At 47.9% G+C, this 22,844-nt stretch overlaps 1 protein-coding gene across 1 annotated transcript; it reads right to left on the minus strand.

Moving 5' to 3' along the window:
- Positions 1 to 10,205: 10,205 nt before the first annotated feature.
- On the minus strand, positions 10,206 to 11,591 carry LOC109755558 (homeobox-leucine zipper protein HOX28). Its single transcript, XM_020314454.4, has 2 exons — positions 11,037 to 11,591; positions 10,206 to 10,911 (listed from the first exon to the last, which is right to left on the minus strand). Exons 1-2 carry the CDS (start codon positions 11,469 to 11,471, stop codon positions 10,453 to 10,455), a joined length of 894 nt encoding a protein of 297 aa, XP_020170043.1. The 5' UTR covers positions 11,472 to 11,591; the 3' UTR covers positions 10,206 to 10,452.
- Positions 11,592 to 22,844: the final 11,253 nt, after the last annotated feature.

A 22,844-nucleotide genomic window follows, 5' to 3' on the forward strand; every position in this document is an offset into this window, starting at 1 on the left:
TCCAGGGAGAATAGTTCCGTTAAGGGTTCCTTTCCCTGGGTACGCATGCATTAATGTGCATGTCCGAACTGCGAAAAGAGACGCAGGATATAAACATCTGGGGGCATGTATTGTAATAAGTAAAAGTCATCTTTTGTTCACCGACCGAATATTCCCTTAAGAACGCTAGTTTTCGGCTTCACCCAGTCTGAGGTACACATCCGGCTGACCCGACAGTAACAATCGCAGAGGTGCTCCCCTTATGCCCTAGCCGAATTAACGGAACGTAGGGCATAAACACAAGAGCCAGGCAACCCAGCTTGGCCAAAACTTAAGTCATATCAATGCATATAATGGCGAAGAAAAGGTACATGTGGAAAAGTAACACATGTGCAGGGGGCATAGAGCCCGGAACATAATTACATTAAGCTTCTGTGTAAGAAGCCCCCAGGTATAATGAGCACGCCTGGCGCGTCAAGATTATGTAGTCAAGACACATTTTAACCTTTTAAGGTCGTGAAGAAAAAGGGAAGAAAGAAAGACAGACAGATAGCGGATACATATATATATATATATATATATATATATATATATATATATATATATATATATATATATATATATATATATATATATAAAGGGACAGAGGTAAGGAGACGAACACAGAGTCCGGCACTAGGCGTAGAACCTTCGGAGTCTGGCCGCGTTCCGTGGGTTTGGCTCGAGTCGATTGTCCGATGCATCTCGCAGACGGTACGCTCCACCGGTTAGAACTTTGTAAAAAACGAAGGGACCTTCCCGTTTGGGCTTGAGCTTGTCCTTTTTCTTCTTGGGTAGACGTAGAACGAGTTTGCCAACGTTAGAAGTTTTGGCCCGTACTTCTCTGCTTTGATACCGTCGAGCCTATTGCTGATAGAATGCGAAGCGGGCTTTTGCTACGTCACGCTCCTCCTCCAGGGCGTCCAAACTGTCCTGCCGATCAAGCTCGGGTTGTTTCTCTCCGTACATGCGCACTCGAGGTGAGTAATGAATGATGTCGCAGGGCAATACTGCCTCTGCGCCGTGCACCATAAAAAAGGTGTGTATCCGGTAGTGCGATTCGGCGTGGTCCGCAGCCCCCATAGTACGGAGTCGAGCTCCTCGACCCAGTGCGTATCTGATTCCTTCAAGGATCACACTAATCTGGGTTTAATGCCGCTCATGACGAGACCATTTGCTCGCTCGACTTGACCGTTTGTTTGAGGGTGATAGACGGAGGCATAATCGAGCTTAATGCCCATGTTGCTGCACCAAGTTTTACCTTGTCGGGTGTAAAGTTCGAGCCGTTATCGATGATGATGCTTTGGGGGACACCGTAACGGTGGACAACCCCGGATATGAAGTCTATCACTGGTCCGGACTCAGCCGTTTTAACTGGTTTGCCTTCTATCCATTTGGTGAATTTATCCACCATGACCAATAGGTACTTTTTTTATGGCTTCCGCCTTTAAGGGGTCCGACCATATCAAGCCCCCAGACCACAAAGGGCCAGGTAATGGGGATTGTTCGGAGAGCGATAGGTGGCAGATGGCTTTGGTTTGCAAAAAGCTGGCAACCGACGCAACGTTGGACGAGGTCCTGTTCGTCTGTTCGGGCCGTCGGCCAGTAAAAACCTGTACGGAAGGCCTTGCTTACAAGGGCCCGAGCTGCGGCGTGGTGGCCGCCGAGTCCAGCATGAATTTCTACCAAAAGTTGCCGTCCTTCCTCTTCGGAGATGCACCTTTGAAGTACTCCGGTAGCGCTTTTCTTATAAAGCTCTCCCTCGTGGACCTTGTAGGCTTTAGACAGCCGCACAATGCAACGTGCCTCGTTTGGGTCCTCAAGGAGTTCTTGCCTAGTTAGGTAAGCCAAGAAGGGTTCTATCCACGGGGCGATGACAGCCATAATCACGTGGGCCGAAGGTGTTATTTCGGTGGCAGAGCGTCCGATTACGTCAGAGTGTTCGGGATCTGGCGCTGTGGCCAGATCCGGACTGTTGTTGCCGGTCTCCCCTTCCCACATCACGGATGGCTTAAACAGCCTTTCCGAGAAGATATTAGGTGGGACAGGGTCGCGCTTAGCGCCGATGCGGGCGAGGATATCCGCCGCTTGATTGTTTTCTCGGACCACACGGTGGAATTCGAGCCCCTCGAACCGAGCTGACATTTTGAGGACAGCGTTGCGGTAAGCCGCCATTTTTGGGTCCTTGGCGTCAAAGTCTCCATTTATTTGAGATATTGCGAGGTTCGAATCCCCACGCACCTCTAGGCGTTTAATGCCCATGGAGACTGCCATCCGGAGACCATGCAACAGGGCCTCATATTCTGCTACATTGTTGGAGTCTGTGTATAATATTTGGAGTACGTATTGGACTGTATCTCCGGTGGGGGAGGTCAGGACGACGACTGCCCCCAGACCAGCCAGCATCTTAGAGCCGTCAAAGTGCATGATCCAATTGGAGTACGCGCCGTACCCTTTAGGGAGTTCGGCTTCTGTCCATTCGGCAACGAAATCAGCCAGTACTTGCGACTTAATGGCTCGCCGTGGTTTGTATGTTATGTCGAACGGGAGGAGCTCAATAGCCCATTTAGCAATCCGGCCCGTGGCATCGCGGTTATTTATTATGTCGTTGAGTGGTACCTCAGAAGCCACCGTAATTGAACACTCTTGAAAGTAGTGTCGTAGTTTCCGGGATGCCATGAAGACCGCGTATGCTATCTTTTGATAATGTGGGTACCGTGATTTGCATGGATTGAGGAAACTGGATACGTAGTATACTGGCTTTTGAAGCGGGAACTTATGTCCGTCCGTCTCTCGTTCGACGACGAGCACTGCGCTTACAACTTGGTGTGTTGCCGCTATATATAACAACATTGGTTCGCCGATATTTGGCACGGCCATTATTGGGTTGCCGGCCAAGACGGCTTTTATTTCTTACAATCTGGCCGTGACCGCATCCGTCCACTCGAAGTGTTCGGTGCGTCGAAGAAGGCGATAAAGAGGTAGTGCCTTCTCTCCCAATCTGGAGATAAAGCGGCTTAAGGCAGCCACACATCCAGTTAATTTCTGGATTTGCTTGAGGTCTGTTGGGATAGCCAACTGTGACAGAGCTCGGATTTTAGCCGGATTTGCTTCAATTCCTCTGTTAGAAACGATGAAGCCCAAGAGCTTTCCGGCGGGCACGCTGAAAAGGCATTTTTCTGGATTGAGTTTGATGTCATATGTTCGGACATTGTCGAACATGATCCTCAAGTCGTCTATTAAGGATTCGACGTGTCTGGTTTTAATGACCACATAGTCTACGTATGCCTCCACTGTTTTGCCGGTTTGTGTTTCCAGGCATGTCTGAATCATACGTTGATAGGTTGCACCGGTGTTTTTGAGCCCAAAAGGTATGGTGTTAAAATAGAAGGGGCCGTATGGAGTGATGAATGCCGTCGCGGCTTGATCAGACTCCGCCATCTTAATTTGATGGTATCCGGAGTATGCGTCGAGGAAACACAATGAGTCGTGACCTACGGTAGCGTCGATAATTTGATCGATGCGGGGGACGGGGAAGGGATCCTTGGGGCAAGCCTTGTTAAGGTCCTTGAAATCAACACATAGGCGCCAGGAATTGTCCTTCTTTGGTACCATTACTAGGTTTGCTAGCCAGTCCGGATGTTTTATTTCTCTAATGAATCCGGCCTCGAGTAACTTGGCTAGCTCCTCTCCCATTGCTTGTCGCTTAGGCTCTGAGAAGCGCCGAAGAGTCTGCTTGACCGGCTTGTATCCCTTTAGAATGTTTAGGCTATGCTCGGCCAGCCTGCGTGGGATTCCTGGCATGTCTGAAGGATGCCAGGCGAAGATGTCCTAATTCTCGCGCAAGAACTCCCGTAGTGCGGCATCTGTTGTGGGGTTCAGCTGTGCCCCGATGGATGTTGTTTTCGTAGGGTCCGTTGGGTGGACCTGGAACTTGACTATTTCGTCCACTAGTTTAAAAGAGGTGGACTTGGGCCTTTTGTCGAGTATCACGTCGTCCCTGTCCACTGTGGAGCGCAGCGCAGTTAGTTCTTCGGCCGCAAGGGCTTCGGATAACGCCTCGAGGGCCAGTGCGGCGGTTTTATTTTTGGTGCGGAGTGTTATGTCCGGATCACTAGCTAGAGTGATGATTCCATTGGGCCCGGGCATCTTGAGCTTCATGTACCCGTAATGGGGTATAGCTTGGAAGATCGTGAATGTCTCCCGCCCTAAAAGGGCGTGGTATCCTCTACTGAACGGGGCCACTTGGAATGTGATTTCTTCGGACCTATAATTCTCCGGCGTGCCGAATACCACATCTAGTGTGATTTTTCCCGCGCATCGTGCCTCCCGACTAGGGATGATCCCTCTGAAGGTCGTGCTGCTTTGCTCAATGCGGCTCTTGTCTATTTACATTTTGCTAAGAGTCTCCTCGTAGATGAGGTTTAATCCGCTGCCACCGTCCATGAGCACTTTAGTAAGCCGGAAGCCGTCCACAATTGGACTAAGGACCAAAGCGGCTGGTGCTCGGGCTGTTCGGAATTGAGCTTCGTCACTGGCATTGAAGGTTATGGCCGTATCGTTCCATGGATTTATTGCTGCAACGTGGCAGATTTCGGCAAGGCCGCGGAGTGCTCGCTTGCGCCTATTATTTGAGGCGAAGGTCTCGAAGACTGTCAATATTGTATTGTTATTTTCCACGGGATGGTGCTCTGTGGTATTGTTGATGAGGAGATCCTCGCCGCTCTTGGCCACCTGCCGGAGTATCCAACATGCTCCAAGGTTGTGTGTTGGCATGGTATCCGGTGTACTGTGAATTTTGCATGACCCATTGAGCCATCCCTCCAATACATTTCCACGCCCTGTAGTGGGCTTTGGTTTCTTTGTAATTGGATCGGTTGACTTACGAGAGTACACCCTTTTAGTTCGGACGGGGGGTTTAGTGAGAGCCGGAGGATCCCAGAATTTTGTTTGGGTTTTTCAGGCGCTTTCCATCGCACAGTACTTCTGTACTATAGCTGCCAAGTCAGCGAAGTGTGCTATGTCACGGTGACTTATGGCGTTGAGGATTCCCTTGTCCGTGCAATTTTTGCAAAAGAATGAAATTGCGTCTTCCTCGCGAGAGTCCTTGACCTTGCTCATTGCAAGGAGGAATCTGGCCCAATAATGATGTACTGTCTCTTGGGGCTCTTGTCTAATGTGGGAAAGATCACTTATGTCTGGGTGGGTGGGTAGATTTAGGTCCAAACCCTGACCCGATCTGATACCCAGGGGCGGAGGAGTTTCCGAGCTTGGCAGTTCGGGCTTCGGGATGTTGCCCAATAGTTCTGGCCCGCCGCCTGATTCTAGGTTCGAAGCTTCGGCCGTGTCCTCCCGTAGACGGGTATCCGGCTTGGAGAGCTCGGGAATCTGGACATAGTTTGTCCTCAAAATAGAGGAAGAATCGCTACATTGCTCCTCCACCACCGCTATCTGATGGGTGACCGGCGGAGAGTTAATCTCCCTTTGGTCGGGTTTAAGCCCGATCCGATCATAGTCCGTAGCAACTCCCAGGGCGGCGATGCGATCCAAGAGCTCGTTCAAGGAAAAGAGCTCCATTGGATCCATCTGCTCGGCGAGTCCCGAGCCGACGTGGAGGCTGTTTTTGATGACCCGAGAAGTCATCGTCGGCGCGATGGCCGAACGGGCGGTCATGACGAAGCCGCCTAGTTGGAGAGTTTGGCCTACAGCCAGGACTCCCCCAGAGGTAATGTTGTCCTTGAAAACAAGACGAGCCATCAAGCCTTATCGTGACGGCACAGTGGAACTCTCAATGAAAGCACCAATGTCGCTGTCAAAACCGGCGGATCTCGGGTAGGGGGTCCCGAATTGTGCGTCTAAGGCGGATGGTAACAGGAGGCAGGGGACACAATGTTTACGCAGGTTCGGGTCCTCTCGATGGAGGTAATACCCTACTTGCTGCTTGATTGATCTTGATGATATGAGTTTTACAAGAGTTGATCTACCACGAGATCGTAGAGGATAAACCCTAGAAGCTAGCCTATGATTATGATTGTTGTTGTCCTACGGACTAAACCCTCCGGTTTATATAGACACCGGAGGGGGCTAGGGTTACACAGAGTCGGTTACAAGGGAGGAGATTTGCATATCCAAATTGCCAAGCTTGCCTTCCACGCAAAGGAGAGTCCCACCCGGATACGGGACGAAACCTTCAATCTTGTATCTTCATAGTCCAACAGTCCGGCCAAAGTATATAGTCCGGCTGTCCGAGGACCCCCTAATCCAGGACTCCCTCAGAGGTGACGGCCTCGTGGTCATTGCTGACGGGCACGAACCACGCGGGTGGCACTATCGACACGGAGCTGGCGATGTCGGGCGCATGCGCGTCCTCTTTGTCCGCCCCCGCGTCAATATCTATGAACAGGTCGCCCATCTCCGCCATCAGTCACGGCCGCAGGACACTCATCCGCCATCGGTCACGGCCGATGTCGCTGGCGCTGCGGATGGTCTAGTACAACACCGATTGATCATCCGAGAAGCCCAGATGCTCCGCCACCATGGTCGCAACAACATTGTCTTTCGCCTGCTTGCCGATGATTTGTCCCTCCACGAGCTGATGCTCGTCGAGGAGCCGAACATGGTAGCAGTGGTCCTCCGGCGTATGCCTGAACATCGACATGGGCGGCGTCAGCTGCTCTTCCAACATTACGATAGTGTTTCCTGCTCCTCCTCCAAGGAGAAGCCAACAAGGACCGGCACAGGTGGTGGAGCCGGCTCGTTGTCAGATGCCTCGTCTATTTTCTCGTCGTTGACATAGGCCTCCGGTGAGCTCCCGACAAGCCAACATTTGTACGATTCGCACGGCGGGCCAACCAACCGTCCGCAATGCCGGCCAGCTCCTGTTGCCGCTCCGCTGAGAGGCTCTCGCTCTACAAACGCAGTCATGACGGAAGTAGTGCACGGAGGAGGACCGTGAGCGGAGGTTGTGCGATGCGGACCGTGTATGGCTTACCATATATAATAGGGAGCATCGGCCAGGCCAAGCGACGGGCTGGGTGAATTTGGGCGCAAGAGTGGGTTTCTCGTCCGCCACCCTTGTTTAATGCCGGCAGGCGGACGTATGGGCATCTGGTTTGGAAGCATAGAGAACAGTTCCATCTGGTCAAGTCTCTCTACGTTGAACATGCACAACGACCAATACACAACGCACTTCTTTAATGACGACTTCAGAGAACGGTCGTGTCCGCTCTATGCCAGCATGAAGGCGGCGTAGTGAGCGCAGGTGTGTTTGCGTGGGAGAACGATCGGATTTTTGGGTGTCGGATGCATACATGGCAGCGGCCCGAACGACCGCAAAGCCCCTCACCCAATTTGCACCCGGTTTGCGAAAAAATGGACAACCGTATCAGTCCGTGGAAGCCGCAGGGAAGGGGGGAGGTCGTGCGCAGGAAGTATAAAAGGGAGGTTGAAGGTGAACAGTGCACACATGATCTTGCCCGTTGAATGGTGATCTAACGGTCTAAAAACGCGAATGACGCTGATTTTGTTTTGTTTTGTATGTAGCCGGTCATTTTTTCCAGATCTAACTTTTTCTCGCCCTACATGCCATCTCTTCTGTTTTCAAGTAGGTGAACGAAGTCACAAAACTTGCACGTGAACCACTCTAGTGACTACTCGTGGAAGAAATTAGGATCTATCAAATCGAAATGCCACTTATTCCAAGAAGGTAGTAGTACTAGTTTACTAGCTAGGCACTGTGGAATCACGCCCGCTAAATCGTCGCTTTGGTGCACTTTCATCGTCGAAGTTGCATGTGTGTGCTCGGGCGGCCGGCATCTGATTCGTCGGTCACGCTCGGCTGTGCGTGCGCTTCAGCCTGTCGTCGTGTGTTTTCTGATGGCCTCATTATCAATATCACAGTCAATATAGTTTCCTAAACTCGTTCTAAAATATATTTTATATTCTTTACATATGTGTGATGTGGGTATTTGTTTTTTTTATTTTGTTAAGTTTAAACTATTTTACTTTTTTTTGGAAAAAAACTTTCTATCTATTTATTTTCAATCATGGTAGTACAATGAACAGTAAAAATAATAAAAATTACAGATCCGCCGGAGACACACCTCGACACGTCCACCGATGATGCTAGACGCATCACCGGAATGGGGCCTAGACAGGGGGACCTTTATTCCTTCAAAGACAGATCCACCAGAGACACGTCTCCACACGTTAATCGATGATGCTAGACGCATCGCCGGCGGGAGGCAGAAAACCCTAGCTTTTTGGGAGGCGGCAACTTTAAACTATTTTACTTATAAGACAATAATAAAACTTGAATTGGTTTGAAATGGAAGAATTAAAGCTTGCTGTTCTCAATCATTGCTGGCACAACCATGTTAATCACCAGTGGTATTTGTCCAGATGTGTAAATAAAACCCAAATCCCTCTGAAGTAAGAGCTTGCTTCTGAGAATCCCTCCTGTGTAGTACAGAGAGCTCTGTGGGCCCGCTCATCTCAGCGGGTTCTAGTAATATATACATTTTCAAAAACTATATGAAACAATAAAGGGCTTGAAGTAAAAAAGAACATCTCTCTCCTCTCCAAACTTTGTAGAGGACATTTTTCTGAGTGTACCACACCACTACTTCTCCTCCGCCGGTAATCTGCTGCTCTTCCCTCCTCCTCTACCGGCTATGTCGCTGTGGAAGTGAGGGTAGGTCTTGTTCTACCATATGCAGCTCTATTTTCCTTGATTTGGGGCTTTAAGTACAGTTAGACAACAGAGCATTGTTGGTGTTGGCGATGGTGGTGATTTGGCGAACTAATTTTCCTTGAGCTTCTCCACCTCGGAGTCGGCTGCGATGGTGTTGATAGCTCGTTAGCATGGATTTTTGCTAGCTTCTTTGGCCGATGAGGTCAGAGTTTGCTATGTTTGTCATCATGGCGGCAACAACGGCTTCCATATGTAGTTTGGTCATCCTCCTCTTCTCCATCACGTGGGTTCGACATAGTAAGGCTTGTTGGGTTTTTTCCGGGATTGGTGTGTGTTGATCTTCCGGCTGCGATGACTCGCTGTTCTTTTTCCTCCAGGGCGCTAGTCTGGCAAAACCATGGCCTTTATGACTTCTTATCTGTGATCAACATTTTCTGGTTGGCTTCAGCGATGGTGAGGTAGCAGGGGCGGCACGGCATCGGTCTGTTCGGGATGAAGAAAATGATTTGCCCCTAGGGACTTTGGTTTTTTATTTCAGGCTGCATGTATTGATTGTTTGGTCAATAGACCCGAGGCCTTTCTTGGAAAAAAATAATATGAATATTTAAGCATCGAAGCTTGTTTTAGAGCAACAAATCTACTAAAACAATACACATGAGCATTTTAAAAACTCGAAATGCAATTTGCTTCAAAACAACAATATCCAAGGGATGTGCTTCAACTTCTCACCTTTGTAACCAATTGAAAATCTAATGAAAAAAATGGACAATCTTGCAGAAAGACCAAAACCAAAGATGACTTGTGAAGCATGTGGGTGCTGAAACTGGTGATTGCTGGCGAGAATGTATATAATCGCAATCGCTATGGGAAAAAAAATCAGCCATGAAGAGGATTGTTTTCTTTTTTTAAAGATCACAAATTAAGTATGTCACATCAAGCTTAAGGCTATACCCACAAAGAAATCCTTTTGTGTGCTAAATCACACACATATTATGTGTTTTATATCCATCCTCGACATGAAATCCATTTTGTTCATGATTCCTTGAAACCTATATGTATGATTTTCTGCCCAGTTATAATCCATGATAGGCTTTTTGTTTCTCTATTTTCTTAATGAAATTATTCTTAAACACATACAAACGACAAGCTGAAATACCTGAACAACCAAAATGAGGAGACCATGCATACACCTAACATGTTACTTGGACTTGGGAAATTTGCCCCCAAAACAGGAAAGTGCAATGGTGAGTATACTAATGGCCTAGCTTCTTTTGCTAAATGACCAATCTAAAGCAGAAGTCACCTTGAAGATGCAACCTGTCTGGTAGCTCAAAATTGAGTAGATGATACATCAGACAAACCAAGTCAAGTAGTCAAGTAGTACTAATGCACCACCTCTAGATCTACGCTGCCCACCGAAACATCTATGCAAGACGGGGTAGAAAAATACTCAACATGTTGCTGTACTATTACTCAACATGTTAGTAAGTTCCTCGTATGAATTAGTTTCTCTTGTTATTATCAACTTTTCACATGAATACATTCATCCCTGCGGGAACTCATCCATCGATTCGGCCCGAAATTGTTAGAATTAATGAACTTACATTTCCCCCAGAGACGGAGAAAACCAAGGATTAAACTTTCTGCTAAACTTGCTTAAGTTTGTGAGTTGTGCCAATGCCGCCATTTTTGTTAGCTTGCTTGGCATGCTGATCATGGCGTCGTCACATAGATAACCCGTTCTATCTGGCCGGCTTGACCACCTTGACGAGCCCCGAAGAGCCGCCGTACGTCACTTCGGTGTCCCTGAACCTGCAGAAGAACTGCCGATGTTCGGGCAGTGCCACTGGGGTTGGCATTGGCATGCCGATGCCGGAGTTGGCGGAGAAGCTGGGCACGTTGCAGGCCGAGGCAGAGGACGACGACGCGACGCGCTTGCAGGAGAGGCACATGGTGAGGGTGGTGAGGGGCCCCGTCGCAGCGCCGCTGTGCGCTGGTGGTGCGGCGTTGAGCGCCCTGAGCTCGGCCACCTCCTTCTCGAGGCGGCAGTTCTGCTCGGCGAGGTGCTCGCACCAGCGCTTCATGTGCTCGCAGTCCACCTCCGTCTGCTTGAGCTTGGTGCGGGCGCGGCGGTTCTGGAACCACACCTCCACCTGGCGCGGCCGGAGCCCCAGCCGGTTCGCCAGTGCCGTCTTCTGCTTCTGCAGATTGTCAAGAAAGAAAACTCGGTCAGCGCGATGAGATCGATCACAAAGAATCCATGGACGAACACCACGTGGCCGAGGCAGATCGATTGATCGATGAGGGTGAAGGAGAAGGGACGTACGGGGTTGAGCGTGCTGTGCATCTTGAAGCACTCCTCGAGGACGGCGGCCTGGTCCTTGGACAGCCTGAGCTTCTTGCGGTCGCCGCCGTCCTCGTCCTCGTCGCTGCCCGCGGCGGGGAAGACGCCGGAGCCGGTGCGCTCCAGGCCCCTCTTGATGCCTCCGCTCACGCCGCTCTCGGGCGACGTGGACGTCCTCATCCCCGGCTCCTCCTTCCGCTGCTGGTTGGCATAATGGTGCAGCCCGTACGACTCCTGGTCGGCGCCCGCCACGCCGACGACGGAGCTGAGCGTGCCGGTCCAGTGCGCGTGCGCGTGCGGGTGCGACCCCGAGGCCGGGGAAGAGGAGGCGTTGGTGGTGGAGGACGTGAGGCTGCCCTGCGAGGCGAGCCCCAGCCCCAGCCCGAGGTCCAGGTCGAGGCCGGCGGCGCGATGCATCGTCGATCTCCGGCGAGCCCGATCCGATCTGAGAACTCTCCGGGGTAGAGGATGGATGATGGCACGGTGGCAGTGCTCTGTGGTGGTGATGTGATGATCTCGTCTGGTCTGGCATGCGGCCGCGGGGTGGTGGGCTATAAATAAGGCAGAGGCAGGCGACGGAGCGAGCAAATGATGAGCTGTTCGATGATGGGGGAGGTGGTGGATCTCCTCTCCTCTCCGCAGCATTGGGTAAATAATGGCGATAAATGGGTAAATAATGGAGTATTATTAATTGGCTGTGAATGAAAGGATAAATAATGGCGATTCCGCGCCAGCGCCTCATCATCGCCAGCCACCGTGCATGCCTGCTCCTCCTGGATCAATCTGTCTTGACCCGGTCCGGCCCTCCCTCCCTCTCGGCTGGGCTCCAAGCAGTTCCGAGGCGCTCCTTGGGCTTGGCTAAGTTGTGGTCGTGTGATCAATTCATCGGTTTGCTGTTTAGCTAACCAATTCCATTGCAGATGTCTAATTTCACACGTCAAACTAGTATTACTCCTTACCCGAATGGCACTCTCCAATTGCAGCCTAGTACAAAGGAGTCTTACGAAAATGAAACAATGTAGTAGTAGCACTTATAATTCTTGTTTTCCTTTTCTTTCATTTTTGGGTTTTCTTTAGGTTTTCCCTGATTACCCAAGAATGTTAGGTTTACGGGTCCGGTTTTCCTTATAAACTGGACATACTCTCTTCTTCTTAATGAACTGCAGGAACCAACCCGCCCTCACACAAGGTTTCTCAAAAGAAAAATTATAATTCTATAAAGTGTACAACTCCCATCACCACATGTATGGCAGAGTATGGAGCAATCCCTTGCTTGAAAGATAAAGCTTGCGGTCTGGATTACAATGTTTTGGTCATATAACTATCATACAAGGTGTATCTTCCAAAACAACCCTAAAACTACTGGATATCAAGGACTAACTATAAAAAACATTTTGCACATTTTTTTTACAAAGGTTAGAAAACTTACAAACATGTTGAACTAAGGAAAACCTATGCAAAACCAACGCAAGAAAAGCAATCAACAGTTATACCTTCAATTGAAAGAAAAGAGCTTGAAGTTTAGTACTGCATGTTAACTCTTAAACTTTGAATGGCAAGTGTTGTAAAATAACAAACTGAATTATGTCTACATTGGTTCATTCCATTCTTTAATACATGAAAGAAAAATGAGAAATACAAATCCAACACTTTGGTGGCTTTTTATGCATTGATAAAACCTACCAAGAAAATGCCAATTGCATGCTCTTTCCTGCATTGAAAATTGAGATCACATATGTTATATGGGAAAATACAAGACCTCGTGCTACAACAAATAAAAAGAACCAATGATACACGCCACGAGTACACGGCTTATAGAATTTTAGCTATGTGTTGCTCCCGATGCATCCTTATCATGGAAGATCATGTTTGATCGGGAGGTGGATATCCTCTCCTTCCTAGCACTCGTTGTATCCAGGTATTATATTGATTAGCTATAAATAAATAATAGATAATCATGATAAATTGTTTTCATTCCACGCCACTCGCCTCATCATAGCGGCCAGCTACCGTGCATGCTCCTCCTGGATCTAAACCTTCCTCCTTTCCTTGCCCTGTGCGGCTCCCAGCTGAGCCGAGGCATTTCCTTGGGCTTGCAAAACTTGGCTAAATTGTGTCTATGTGTATGCATTGGAACTGAATGCAGGACCGAAGGGTACAACAATCTTGGTGCGTGCGGTTGTCTCATGCATGCTTGGTTTGATGAGATTGAAAGCTGAATAAAACTGTTTCTTATTGATGATTTGGTGCGGCATACAAGAGTATATAAGAGGGTACAAACCGACTTGGGGTAGGGGTACAAAACTGACTTGGACTAGAAGTCGTATACCATAATGACTACTCTAACATCCCCCCGCAGTATCAACGGCAGGCTCGACGACGTTGAGACTGAAACCGATATCTTGAAACGGCTTAGTAGGCAGTGCCTTGGTGAAAATGTCAGCAAACTGAGCCGTAGAGGGAACATGAAGCACCCGAACCTGACCAAGAGCAACCTTTTCACGAACAAAATGAATATCAATCTCAATATGCTTTGTGTGTCGGTGTTGAACTGGATTGCTGGTCATGTAGACTGCTGATATGTTGTCACTGTAGACAATAGTGGCCTGCTCAATAGGCCTGTGAAGCTCGGAGAGTAACTGCCGAATCCAGATTGTATCTGCAACGGCATGTGCCACAGCGCGATACTCAGCCTCGGCCGACGAACGTGAGACTGTAACCTGTCTTTTCGAAGACCAAGAAATCAAATTGTTACTAAGAAAAACAAAAAAACCAGAAGTGGACCTTCGAGTGTCAGGACAACCAGCCCAGTCTGCATCAGAGTATGCGGTAAGCGAGTTTGGAGAAGAATTATTGAGGTCGAGACCATGATTGATAGTTCCTTTTAAATATCGAAGAATGCGTTTAACATGATTATAGTGAGGAACCCGGGGATCATGCATATAGAGACATGCTTGTTGAACAGCAAAAGAGATTTCAGGACGAGTAATGGTGAGATATTGGAGAGCACCTGTTAGGCTACGATAGAGAGTAGGATCGGAAAAGGGTTCACCGGTAGCCGAAAGTTTAAAACTAGTATCGACAGGAGTGCGAGATGATTGACAGTCAAGCATACCAGCACGATTAAGAAGATCAAGAATATACTGGCGTTGGGAAAGAAAAAGGCTGGAGGAATCTCGAACAACAGCAATGCCTAAGAAATGATGAAGGAGTCCTAGGTCAGTCATAGAAAATTCAGATCTAAGAAGAGAGACAATATGATCTAAGAACTTTTGAGAGGAGGCGGTAAGAATGATATCATCTACATAGAGAAGTAAATAGGCAGTGTCAGAAGTTTGATGATACACAGAAAGAGAGGTGTCGGAGAGAGATGGAGTGAAGCCTATTGTTTGAATGAAGGAGGAGAAGCGTTGAAACCAAGCTCGTGGGGCCTGTTTAAGACTGTATAGAGATTTCTGAAGAAGACATACATGAGTTGGAAAGGATGGATTTTCAAAATCCAGAGGTTGCTGGCAGTAGACAGTTTCTTGAAGGGAACCATGGAGGAAAGCATTTTTAACATCAAGTTGGTGAATGGGCCATGAAGAGGAGACGGCAACACTAAGAACGGTGCGAATGGTGCTAGGTTTAACAACAGGAGAGAAGGTTTCTTCGTAATCAATTCCTTGTTGCTGAGAAAAGCCACGACAAACCCACCTGGCTTTATATCGTGAGAGGCTCCCATCGGAGTGGAACTTTTGGCGAAAAATCCATTTGCCAGAAACAATATTTGTATTGGGAGGACGAGGAACAAGTTGCCAGGTGTTGTTTTGAAGTAAAGCATTATATTCTTCTTGCATGGCAGCGACCCAATTGGGATCAAGTAGAGCAGTTTTGTAATTCTTTGGAAGAGAAGTGAGAGATACGGAGGTATGAAGGTTTAGGCGGTCTTGGGGTTGATGAAATCCTGATTTGGCCCTAGTACGCATGCGATGATCATTAATCGGGGCTGCTGTAGGAATAGCACGAGGGGGTAAGGTGGGTACTGGTGAGTCCGGCGCAGCGGAAGAGTCGGACGAAGGAGTAGGGCTGGGTGGTGGAGTGGGAGCAGGGCTGGGTGGTGGAGTGGGAGTAGGGGCCGGGGGTGTTGGGGAGGGAGCAGGGGTCGGGGGTGTTGGGGACGTCTCGGGTGGGGTGAGTGTATGGTTGGGATTGGCTATGGTGGGTGTTAATGGTGGTGGTGATAAGTTGTGTTCGGCAGGTAGGGGAGTATATAGTTGGAAAGGACGGGGAGAGGGGGTGTTTGCGGAGCTAGGGGTGTTGGATGGTGTAGTAGTGCGTTGTGAGAAAGGAAAAATATGCTCAGCAAACGTGACATGACGAGAGACATGAACGTGTCCGGTGTGAAGGTCGAGACAGCGATAGCCTTTGTGCTCGTCAGAGAAGCCGAGAAAAGCACATGGGATAGAGCGTGGTGACAATTTATTTGCAGAAGTGGCGTAGGCATTGGGAAAACAGAGACAGCCGAAAACACGAACCGCGGAGTAGTCGGGGTGGGAAAGAAAGAGGGAATAATAGGGAGTAGTGTTGGGTTTAGTTTTGGAAGGTCGAATATTTAGAAGGAAGGTGGCCATGTGTAGGGCTTCAGCCCAAAACTTGGGAGGCATAGATGATTGAATGAGGAGAGTGCGAACTATATCATTGAGGGTGCGAAGAGAGCGTTCTGCTTTACCATTTTGAGGGGAGGTGTAGGGACATGAGAACCTAAGCAGGATGCCATGTTGTAAGAAGAAAGTACGATTTCTAATGTTATCAAACTCGCGACCATTGTCACGTTGGATAAAGCGAATTGGGAGGAAGAAGTGAACAGACACATAGCATTGAAAATTAAGCAAAAGAGAATGGACCTCGGATTTGTTGCGTAGAGGAAAAGTCCAGACAAAGTGGGTGAAATCATCTAGGATAACAAGGTAGTATTTAAAACCCGAAACACTTGCAATGGGAGAGGTCCATAAATCACAATGTATTAATTCAAAGGGATAAGTGCTACAAGAACTAGAGGAACTAAAGGGAAGACACACATGTTTGCCTAATTGACAAGACTCACAAAACACAGAATTATGAGAGTCCCTATTACATGGTATGGTAAATTCACTAAGCATAGAAGCTAAGACGGCGGGGTTGGGATGGCCCAAGCGACGATGCCAGAGATGGACGGAGGCCAGCATGGATGTTGGAGGGGTGGCGGCAGGAACTCCATTAAGAGAATAAAGATCACCGGAGCTATTGAAGCGAGCGATCTCGGCCTTGGTCAGGTAATCCTTCACAGATAAACCAAAAGGATCAAATTCAGCCGAAACTAGATTGTCGCAAGTAAATTGGCGAACAGAGATAAGATTTTTAATGAGGGCGGGTGCAACTAGAACATCGCGAAGTAAAAGAGGTTTGGTGGAAGAGGGAAGTTGAGCCTGACCAACACAATATATAGGAATAGATGATCCATCTCCAAGGATAATGGAAGGGAAAGGAGATTTAGTGCAAGAAGATAACTAATTACTAGATGCAGACATATGACTAGAGGCCCCTGAATCAAAGATCCAATCCGTACCTGAGTTTCCTTGTGCAGCAAAGTTATTCATGGCCTGGAGAAAGGCAGCTTGATCCTAGCTCGGCGTCGCAGGTGAGGGTGGCGTCGGAAGCAGTGCCGGCGGATACGATGGTGAAGGCAGTAGGGCCGGCTGGGGAGTGTAGTAGGCATTGGCCGGCTATGGTGGGGGTGGCGTCGGGAGCACGGCCGGCTGAGGTGTGTAGTAGGCGCCGCCGTCGGTGTTGTAATGACCATAAGGAGCATACGTCGGGGCGGCGTGATAGGCATTGGCCGGCTGTCGGGGGTTGAGAACCCCGGGAGCACCAGTAGGCGGCCGAAGGCCGGGTTGCCAGGCACCTGAGTATGTCGGCGGAGCACCGAGGGTGGACGGAGCGGACCAGGGCATGGGCCATGCTTGAACAAGCCCCGTCCAAGGATCATGAGGAGGCCGCCATGCAACCGCAAATGGAGCACTGGTGGGTGGTGCAGGACTCGGTGCTGGTGATGTCGTAGGCGGAACCGAACGAGTCGACGGCGGCCTGTAGATAGGGTTTTTGCCGCGGTAGTTCGGACTAGGACGCCAGCCTGGGGGCGGTTGAACAGATGACGATGCGGACGGCCCGGCGGCAGGAGCCGGCCTGGAAGGCGGCGCTGGTGTAGACGGCAGAGGAGGATGAGCCGCAGCATGAAAGACCTTGGGGCGAGAGTCCTTGCGAGCTTGTGTTTTCGCCGCGAGTTGTAGCAAGGAACGAACTTCAGGGAAGGTAGGAGGGGGCCGTATCATCGGTATGAACGAGGCTTGCTTGTCAAAGTCTTCGCTGAGGCCGACGACGACGATATTGATTAGCTGTGAGTCGCTAACTGTATCGCCGAGTTCGCGGAGCTCATCACCAATGGTCTTAACGCGCTGGCAGAACAGGTTCACCGGGGCGTCTCCTTGCACCATATTGCGAAGCTCGGTGTGGAGAGCATTTTTCCGAGCGTCGGTGTTGCTTTGGAAGAGCTGACGGAGGGAGTGCCAGATGTTGGCAGCGGTGGCGCCGTCGTGATCGAGCATGTTGAAGATTTCGGTGGTGATGCGAGTGTAGAACCACTGGACGATCGCGAGATCGTCTTTCAACCATTGCGGATCGTCGGGGCGGGGAAGAAAGTTGGCGGCGACATGCGAGCGCAGGTTGCAGCGGCCGAGGTGGAGATCGAAGAGATGTCTCCAATGGTAGTAGTTGTGGGCGGCGAGATCAAGAACTATGGAGATGTTGGGGCTGACGTCGGAGATTGTGTCAGCAAGAGATATTGGTGCGGCGAGGATGGGTGCAGGGTAGTTTTGTGAAGCTATGGTAAGGGCCGAGAGAGAAGCGGCCGCAGCGTTGGCAGCCTTGGCGATGAGTGCGGCCCGGCGCTCCAAGTAGCCGGGCGGCGGCGGCGGCGGTGGCGTTGGCGGAGCCATACCCTAAACCCTGGGACCGGTATCTAATACCATGAAAGCTGAATAAAACTGTTTCTTATCGATGATTTGGTGCGGTATACAAGAGTATATAAGAGGGTACAAACCGACTTGGGGTAGGGGTACAAAACTGACTTGGACTAGAAGTCGTATACCATAATGACTACTCTAACAGAGATCATGTTATATTAGCAGCCATATCTCTCCAGAAGTGAAGTGCAATCTTATCCTGATGAGATCTACCATTAGAGTGGATCACCTTATCTCATCAATTCAATTTGTTTGTTCTTTGTTTACCAATTTCTACCTGGATATTGACTTTTACATTTAACTTTAACACAGTAGTTCCAATATTAGTTTGAGCTCCCAGTGCCGTTTCCCACCTTCTTTGAATTGTATGTCTGTCTTTTTATTGCGAGATTTTTATAGGTCTTCTTAACTTCTAATGCTAATGGAATTTTCTGACCGCCCAGGTGTCCTACAACATGAAAACAATGAAGTAGCAATTAACTCCATAAAAATATGCAACAACCATGTGTGATTGCAAAGAACCAAAATTACATTGTCGGTTGTATGGTAGTACCTGGTAAGGAGCAATCCCATGCTTCCAATATGAAGCTCGTGACCTGGATTACAATGTTTTGGTCATCTAACTACAAGACAAGGCGTATTGTCCAAAACAACAATAGAACTACTGGATATCAAGGGCGAACTATACAAGACATTTGTTCAAACAAAATTACAAAGCCAAGATAAACAATGAACATACTCAATTCGGTTTATACTTTCAGTTGAATTGAGCTAGCAGTTAGGTACGACACTTTAATTCTTAACTTTTGGATCATCGGAGTTGTAAAATAATTAGCTTAGTTTTGTCTACATAGTATCGTATCATTCTTGAATACATGAAAGACAAATGTGAAATACCAATCCAGCACTTAGGTAGTTTGTATGCCTTGTTGAAACCTACCAAGAAAAAGCCAATGGCAGGTTCTTTTCTGCATTGAAATTTGAGATCAGATATGTCATAGGGGCAGATACAAAACCTCATGCTACCACAAATAAAAAAGCGCCTACGATGCATGCCACGAGTACACAATTTATAGAATTTTAGTTCTTGGTTTCTCCGTGCGCGTCCTTATCACAGAAGATCTTATTCGATCGGGAGGTGGATCTCCTCTCCTCGCTGGCACTCGTTGTATCCAGTGATTATATTAACTAGACAATTCCCCATGTGTTGTTGCGGAACATTTGCTCCAAAATACGTAGAGATGTGCATAGAGAAAAAATAATGTAAAGAAATGACAAATAGTAATAAATAATTGTAAGGGTCATTTACCATATTTATTTTTGTGCCTAAATTCCTAACTTGTCTATCCCAAAAGTCAGATTCTCCAATTAAAAGTAGTCTGAGATTAGCTTGAACAGAAGACGAAGAAAACTTGCTCAGCTTGCCTTTCGGAAAATCGAAGCAAATATGTGCAGTATGCTAAAACTGGTTGGTTGAGATAACAATGTGTCTACATTGAAAATTTGACTGGCCTTGGAGACCAATAGTTATACAAAGATCACATTTATGCAAGCAAGTGTAAACCGTTACTCATCATCCAGTCATATTATCCATGTGTAATTATCCCGAACCATGGCGAGAAATAAAATTTTCCTGCCCGCGAGAACTTATCCTTTTAGATTATCAAACAATGAATATCACAATAAAAAGTTAGAGAAGTACTTAAGTGTAACAAAATAGTACGAAGGAATCGAGAATACAAAAATAGACCTACTGTCTTGAAGGATACACGGAGCACGACTCAATAGTAGAAAAGCACTAATGCAAATGAACACCCATGGGTCAAGGACATGCACACTTAGTAACGTACCACTCAAATCTAACGACATGCATTGGAGTGAAATCAGCTTAACAGCTAGAGAAGTACTAGATAAAAGGAAAGATGAATGGGGGAATTGGCTAGGCCCTTTCGGCTTGAAAATGAAAGTTACAGTACCTATGATGCGCTTGATAATCCTAGACCACAGCTAGGAGGAAAGCAAGTGTTTCCAAATTGCCCACGCCAACGGCCGATCTCTTTGCCTGGATGCCTCAGCTTGCCTCGCACTCGCCGACTACGGCTGGGCATATGGCATCTCGTGTTTGTGTCGTGCACCTCAGCCACCTCTGTGCCGCGTCCGAAACGACGATCGGAAATGTCGCCGACTACGGCTGGGCATATGGCATCTCGTGTTTGTGTCGTGCACCTCAGCCACCTCTGTGCCGCGTCCGAAACGACGATCGGAAATGCACGAGCTTGTCACCCCCTCGGCCTCTGGTAAGGTACATCCGTGATTCATCTATCCTCATTTTCTTAGTCCTTATCACTGAAGCATATTACTCCCTCCGTTCGGAATTACTCGTCTAAGAAATGAATGTATCTAGACGTATTTTAGTTGTAGATACATCCATTTTTGTGACAAATAATTCCGAACGGAGTGAGTAGATTGTTAGGGTTCTAGTATAAAATTATAATTCTATTTCTTTACTTTCTTTTGCAATTTTATTATGTGTTCAAATGTTGCCTAAAAAGTATTTTTGAGTGCTAAGAAAAGAAAATAAACATAGACGAGCAGACCAATTTATTGAATAATAAAGGGGGACTTTAAATGTTGCCAAAAATCATCATTGTCGATGGTCTTGGAGTCATTTGAATTTTGTTCTTATTTGAGGTAATCATACTAGTTTCATCTTGTTGTTCTCTTAATCTTCCTATCGTAAGACATCTCAAACTAAAAACATGGTTGAAAGACAACCCTTAAAACATTTCATGTAAAAGTACACACATATATGTATATGTACAGGTACATATATAGCCTTACGGACCTACTGACTTCAACCAGGGGCCCTCGAAAGCCTAAAGTTGGCCCTGTCTTGGAGTCGACAACAGCAGTGAGAAGGTATAAATGGGCTTGCGGGAGGACACTGAAGGAGGATGTGTGGCGGAAAGCGCAGTCGATAACACGACTGCTGATGGGCATCGGTGAGGATGCCGTGGCAACACTCAGCGCAAGCACGGTGAGGGAGCAAGAGAAGCGATGTGATCTCGGGTAGGGTGGTCGTGTTGAAGTTGATGGGGCGTTGCACGACGTGTTCTCATCTGCAGCATCAAAAAGTAAATCCAACGTTCAAAATTGATGCAACGTGGACCAAACATCCTGGTGGAATCGCGCAACTCATAATAATTGTGTAGCTCCTCTAACAAGATGCAAAGACCCATGGAAAACCGCTTTTGTTTCTTGTACGGTCACGTATATTCACCTTCATTTGAATTCTGATAAAATTCATGTACGTACGAGATACAAAAAGGCCATTTTAAGGGTTTCAGCTCGACATATCCTTCATCATATTCATTTCTTATTATATCCGAGCGACGATTGTTGGAGTGTTACATGTTTCTGATAGACCCTAGCTGGGTGTGTGAGCTAGTAATCATCATCATTTCCTGTAATAATTAGTTAAGACTCGGCCAGCTGTGAGTCCATAATATACTCACTCTTTTTCGTAGGAAACAAAACCTGAACTAAACAATACTCTTTTTTAGGAGCCCTCCTAAGTAAGATTCGGACCGATTCCGCATGCTGCTAGCTGCTGGGACACACGACTAAATGCTAAACTAGTCCGCACACGTACGTACGGTTTACTTGCTTTGTTATCGCCTACGGAAACGTTGGATCTTGCTGCATGCTTTTGACCAGTTCTAATCATCGAGCGACCTCTTTGCTAGGAGTAGTTTTCTTAGGGAAAACCATCGACTAATCGGTCGCCATCACACCAGCACGTACACTAAATGGATATGATTATTGATCTAGCCAAGGGCCAACAGCGAATGGCTCTGGCCCTGTCGCGGCGACGCCGATTCCGAGGAGCGAAACACGCAAGCAAACAAATAAGGGGTTCCCGCGCCATGAAGCAACCAAGATGAAGCACGTAGAGCTGACAGGACCAACAGTTTGCATGGATCGATGCGTCCATGCGCGCGTACGTAGGCTCGTGTCGAGGTGGCCCGCGGCGATTGGGCGCTCGGGGTACGAACGGGTCAATTCGCCAACGACGTCGCGTCGGGATTCCTTTCCTGGGGGTGGCCGGCTGTCTGTGTCCCCTGGCAAAACTACAGCTGCGTGGCTAATTCCTTCGATTGATCGGTACGTGCGTGTTGTTCTTAGGCCAGCCGATAATCAAATTGATTGGTGGAGTAGTCTAATTGTGTTGATTGTATATCGGTTAGCAACCAGCTGTCCGGTTTTACGCATACACCCATGCCTAAATCCTGCGGTTTTGGTACGTTGGGGTAAACGGATAGCGATGAGAACCTGCCACCGACTGGTTAACGTGATCATCGATGCAGCAAACGTACGTGCAGAGGACACAATATAAACACATTTGGTAGCATTAGTAAAAGAAAATGAGGAAGAAAAGACCGCAAGTAGGTGCACGAGTTGTACAGTAGGTGCTCCCAATAACTAGCTAATCCGTTCTACTCTAAGGAAAAAAAGACTAACTAATTCGATCATTTTCATAGCTAATTCGTTCTAGTCTAAGGAAAAGAGCCGAACTAATTTGATAGTTTTTTTTTGGCGAAGAATTTGATCATTTCCATTCAACAGATAGGGATAGAAAAACTATTTACTGCACAGGATATGAACAAGAGGCAGCTGAGCCAAACAATGAATCTTCAGACTTGTTGACGTGAAAATAATATTTTAGCCGTTCTGTTCATGGCAGTTCAGG

Source organism: Aegilops tauschii, chromosome 7, assembly GCF_002575655.3.
Source record: "Aegilops tauschii subsp. strangulata cultivar AL8/78 chromosome 7, Aet v6.0, whole genome shotgun sequence".
Taxonomy (NCBI): Eukaryota; Viridiplantae; Streptophyta; class Magnoliopsida; order Poales; family Poaceae; genus Aegilops; species Aegilops tauschii.

Coding starts and splice junctions, on each gene's coding strand:
- LOC109755558 (XM_020314454.4), bottom strand. CDS start 11,471: ATGCATCGCGCCGCCGGCCTCGACCTGGACCTCGGGCTGGGGCTGGGG. Junction 10,912..11,036: donor TGCACAGCACGCTCAACCCC/GTACGTCCCTTC, acceptor GACAATCTGCAG/AAGCAGAAGACGGCACTGGC.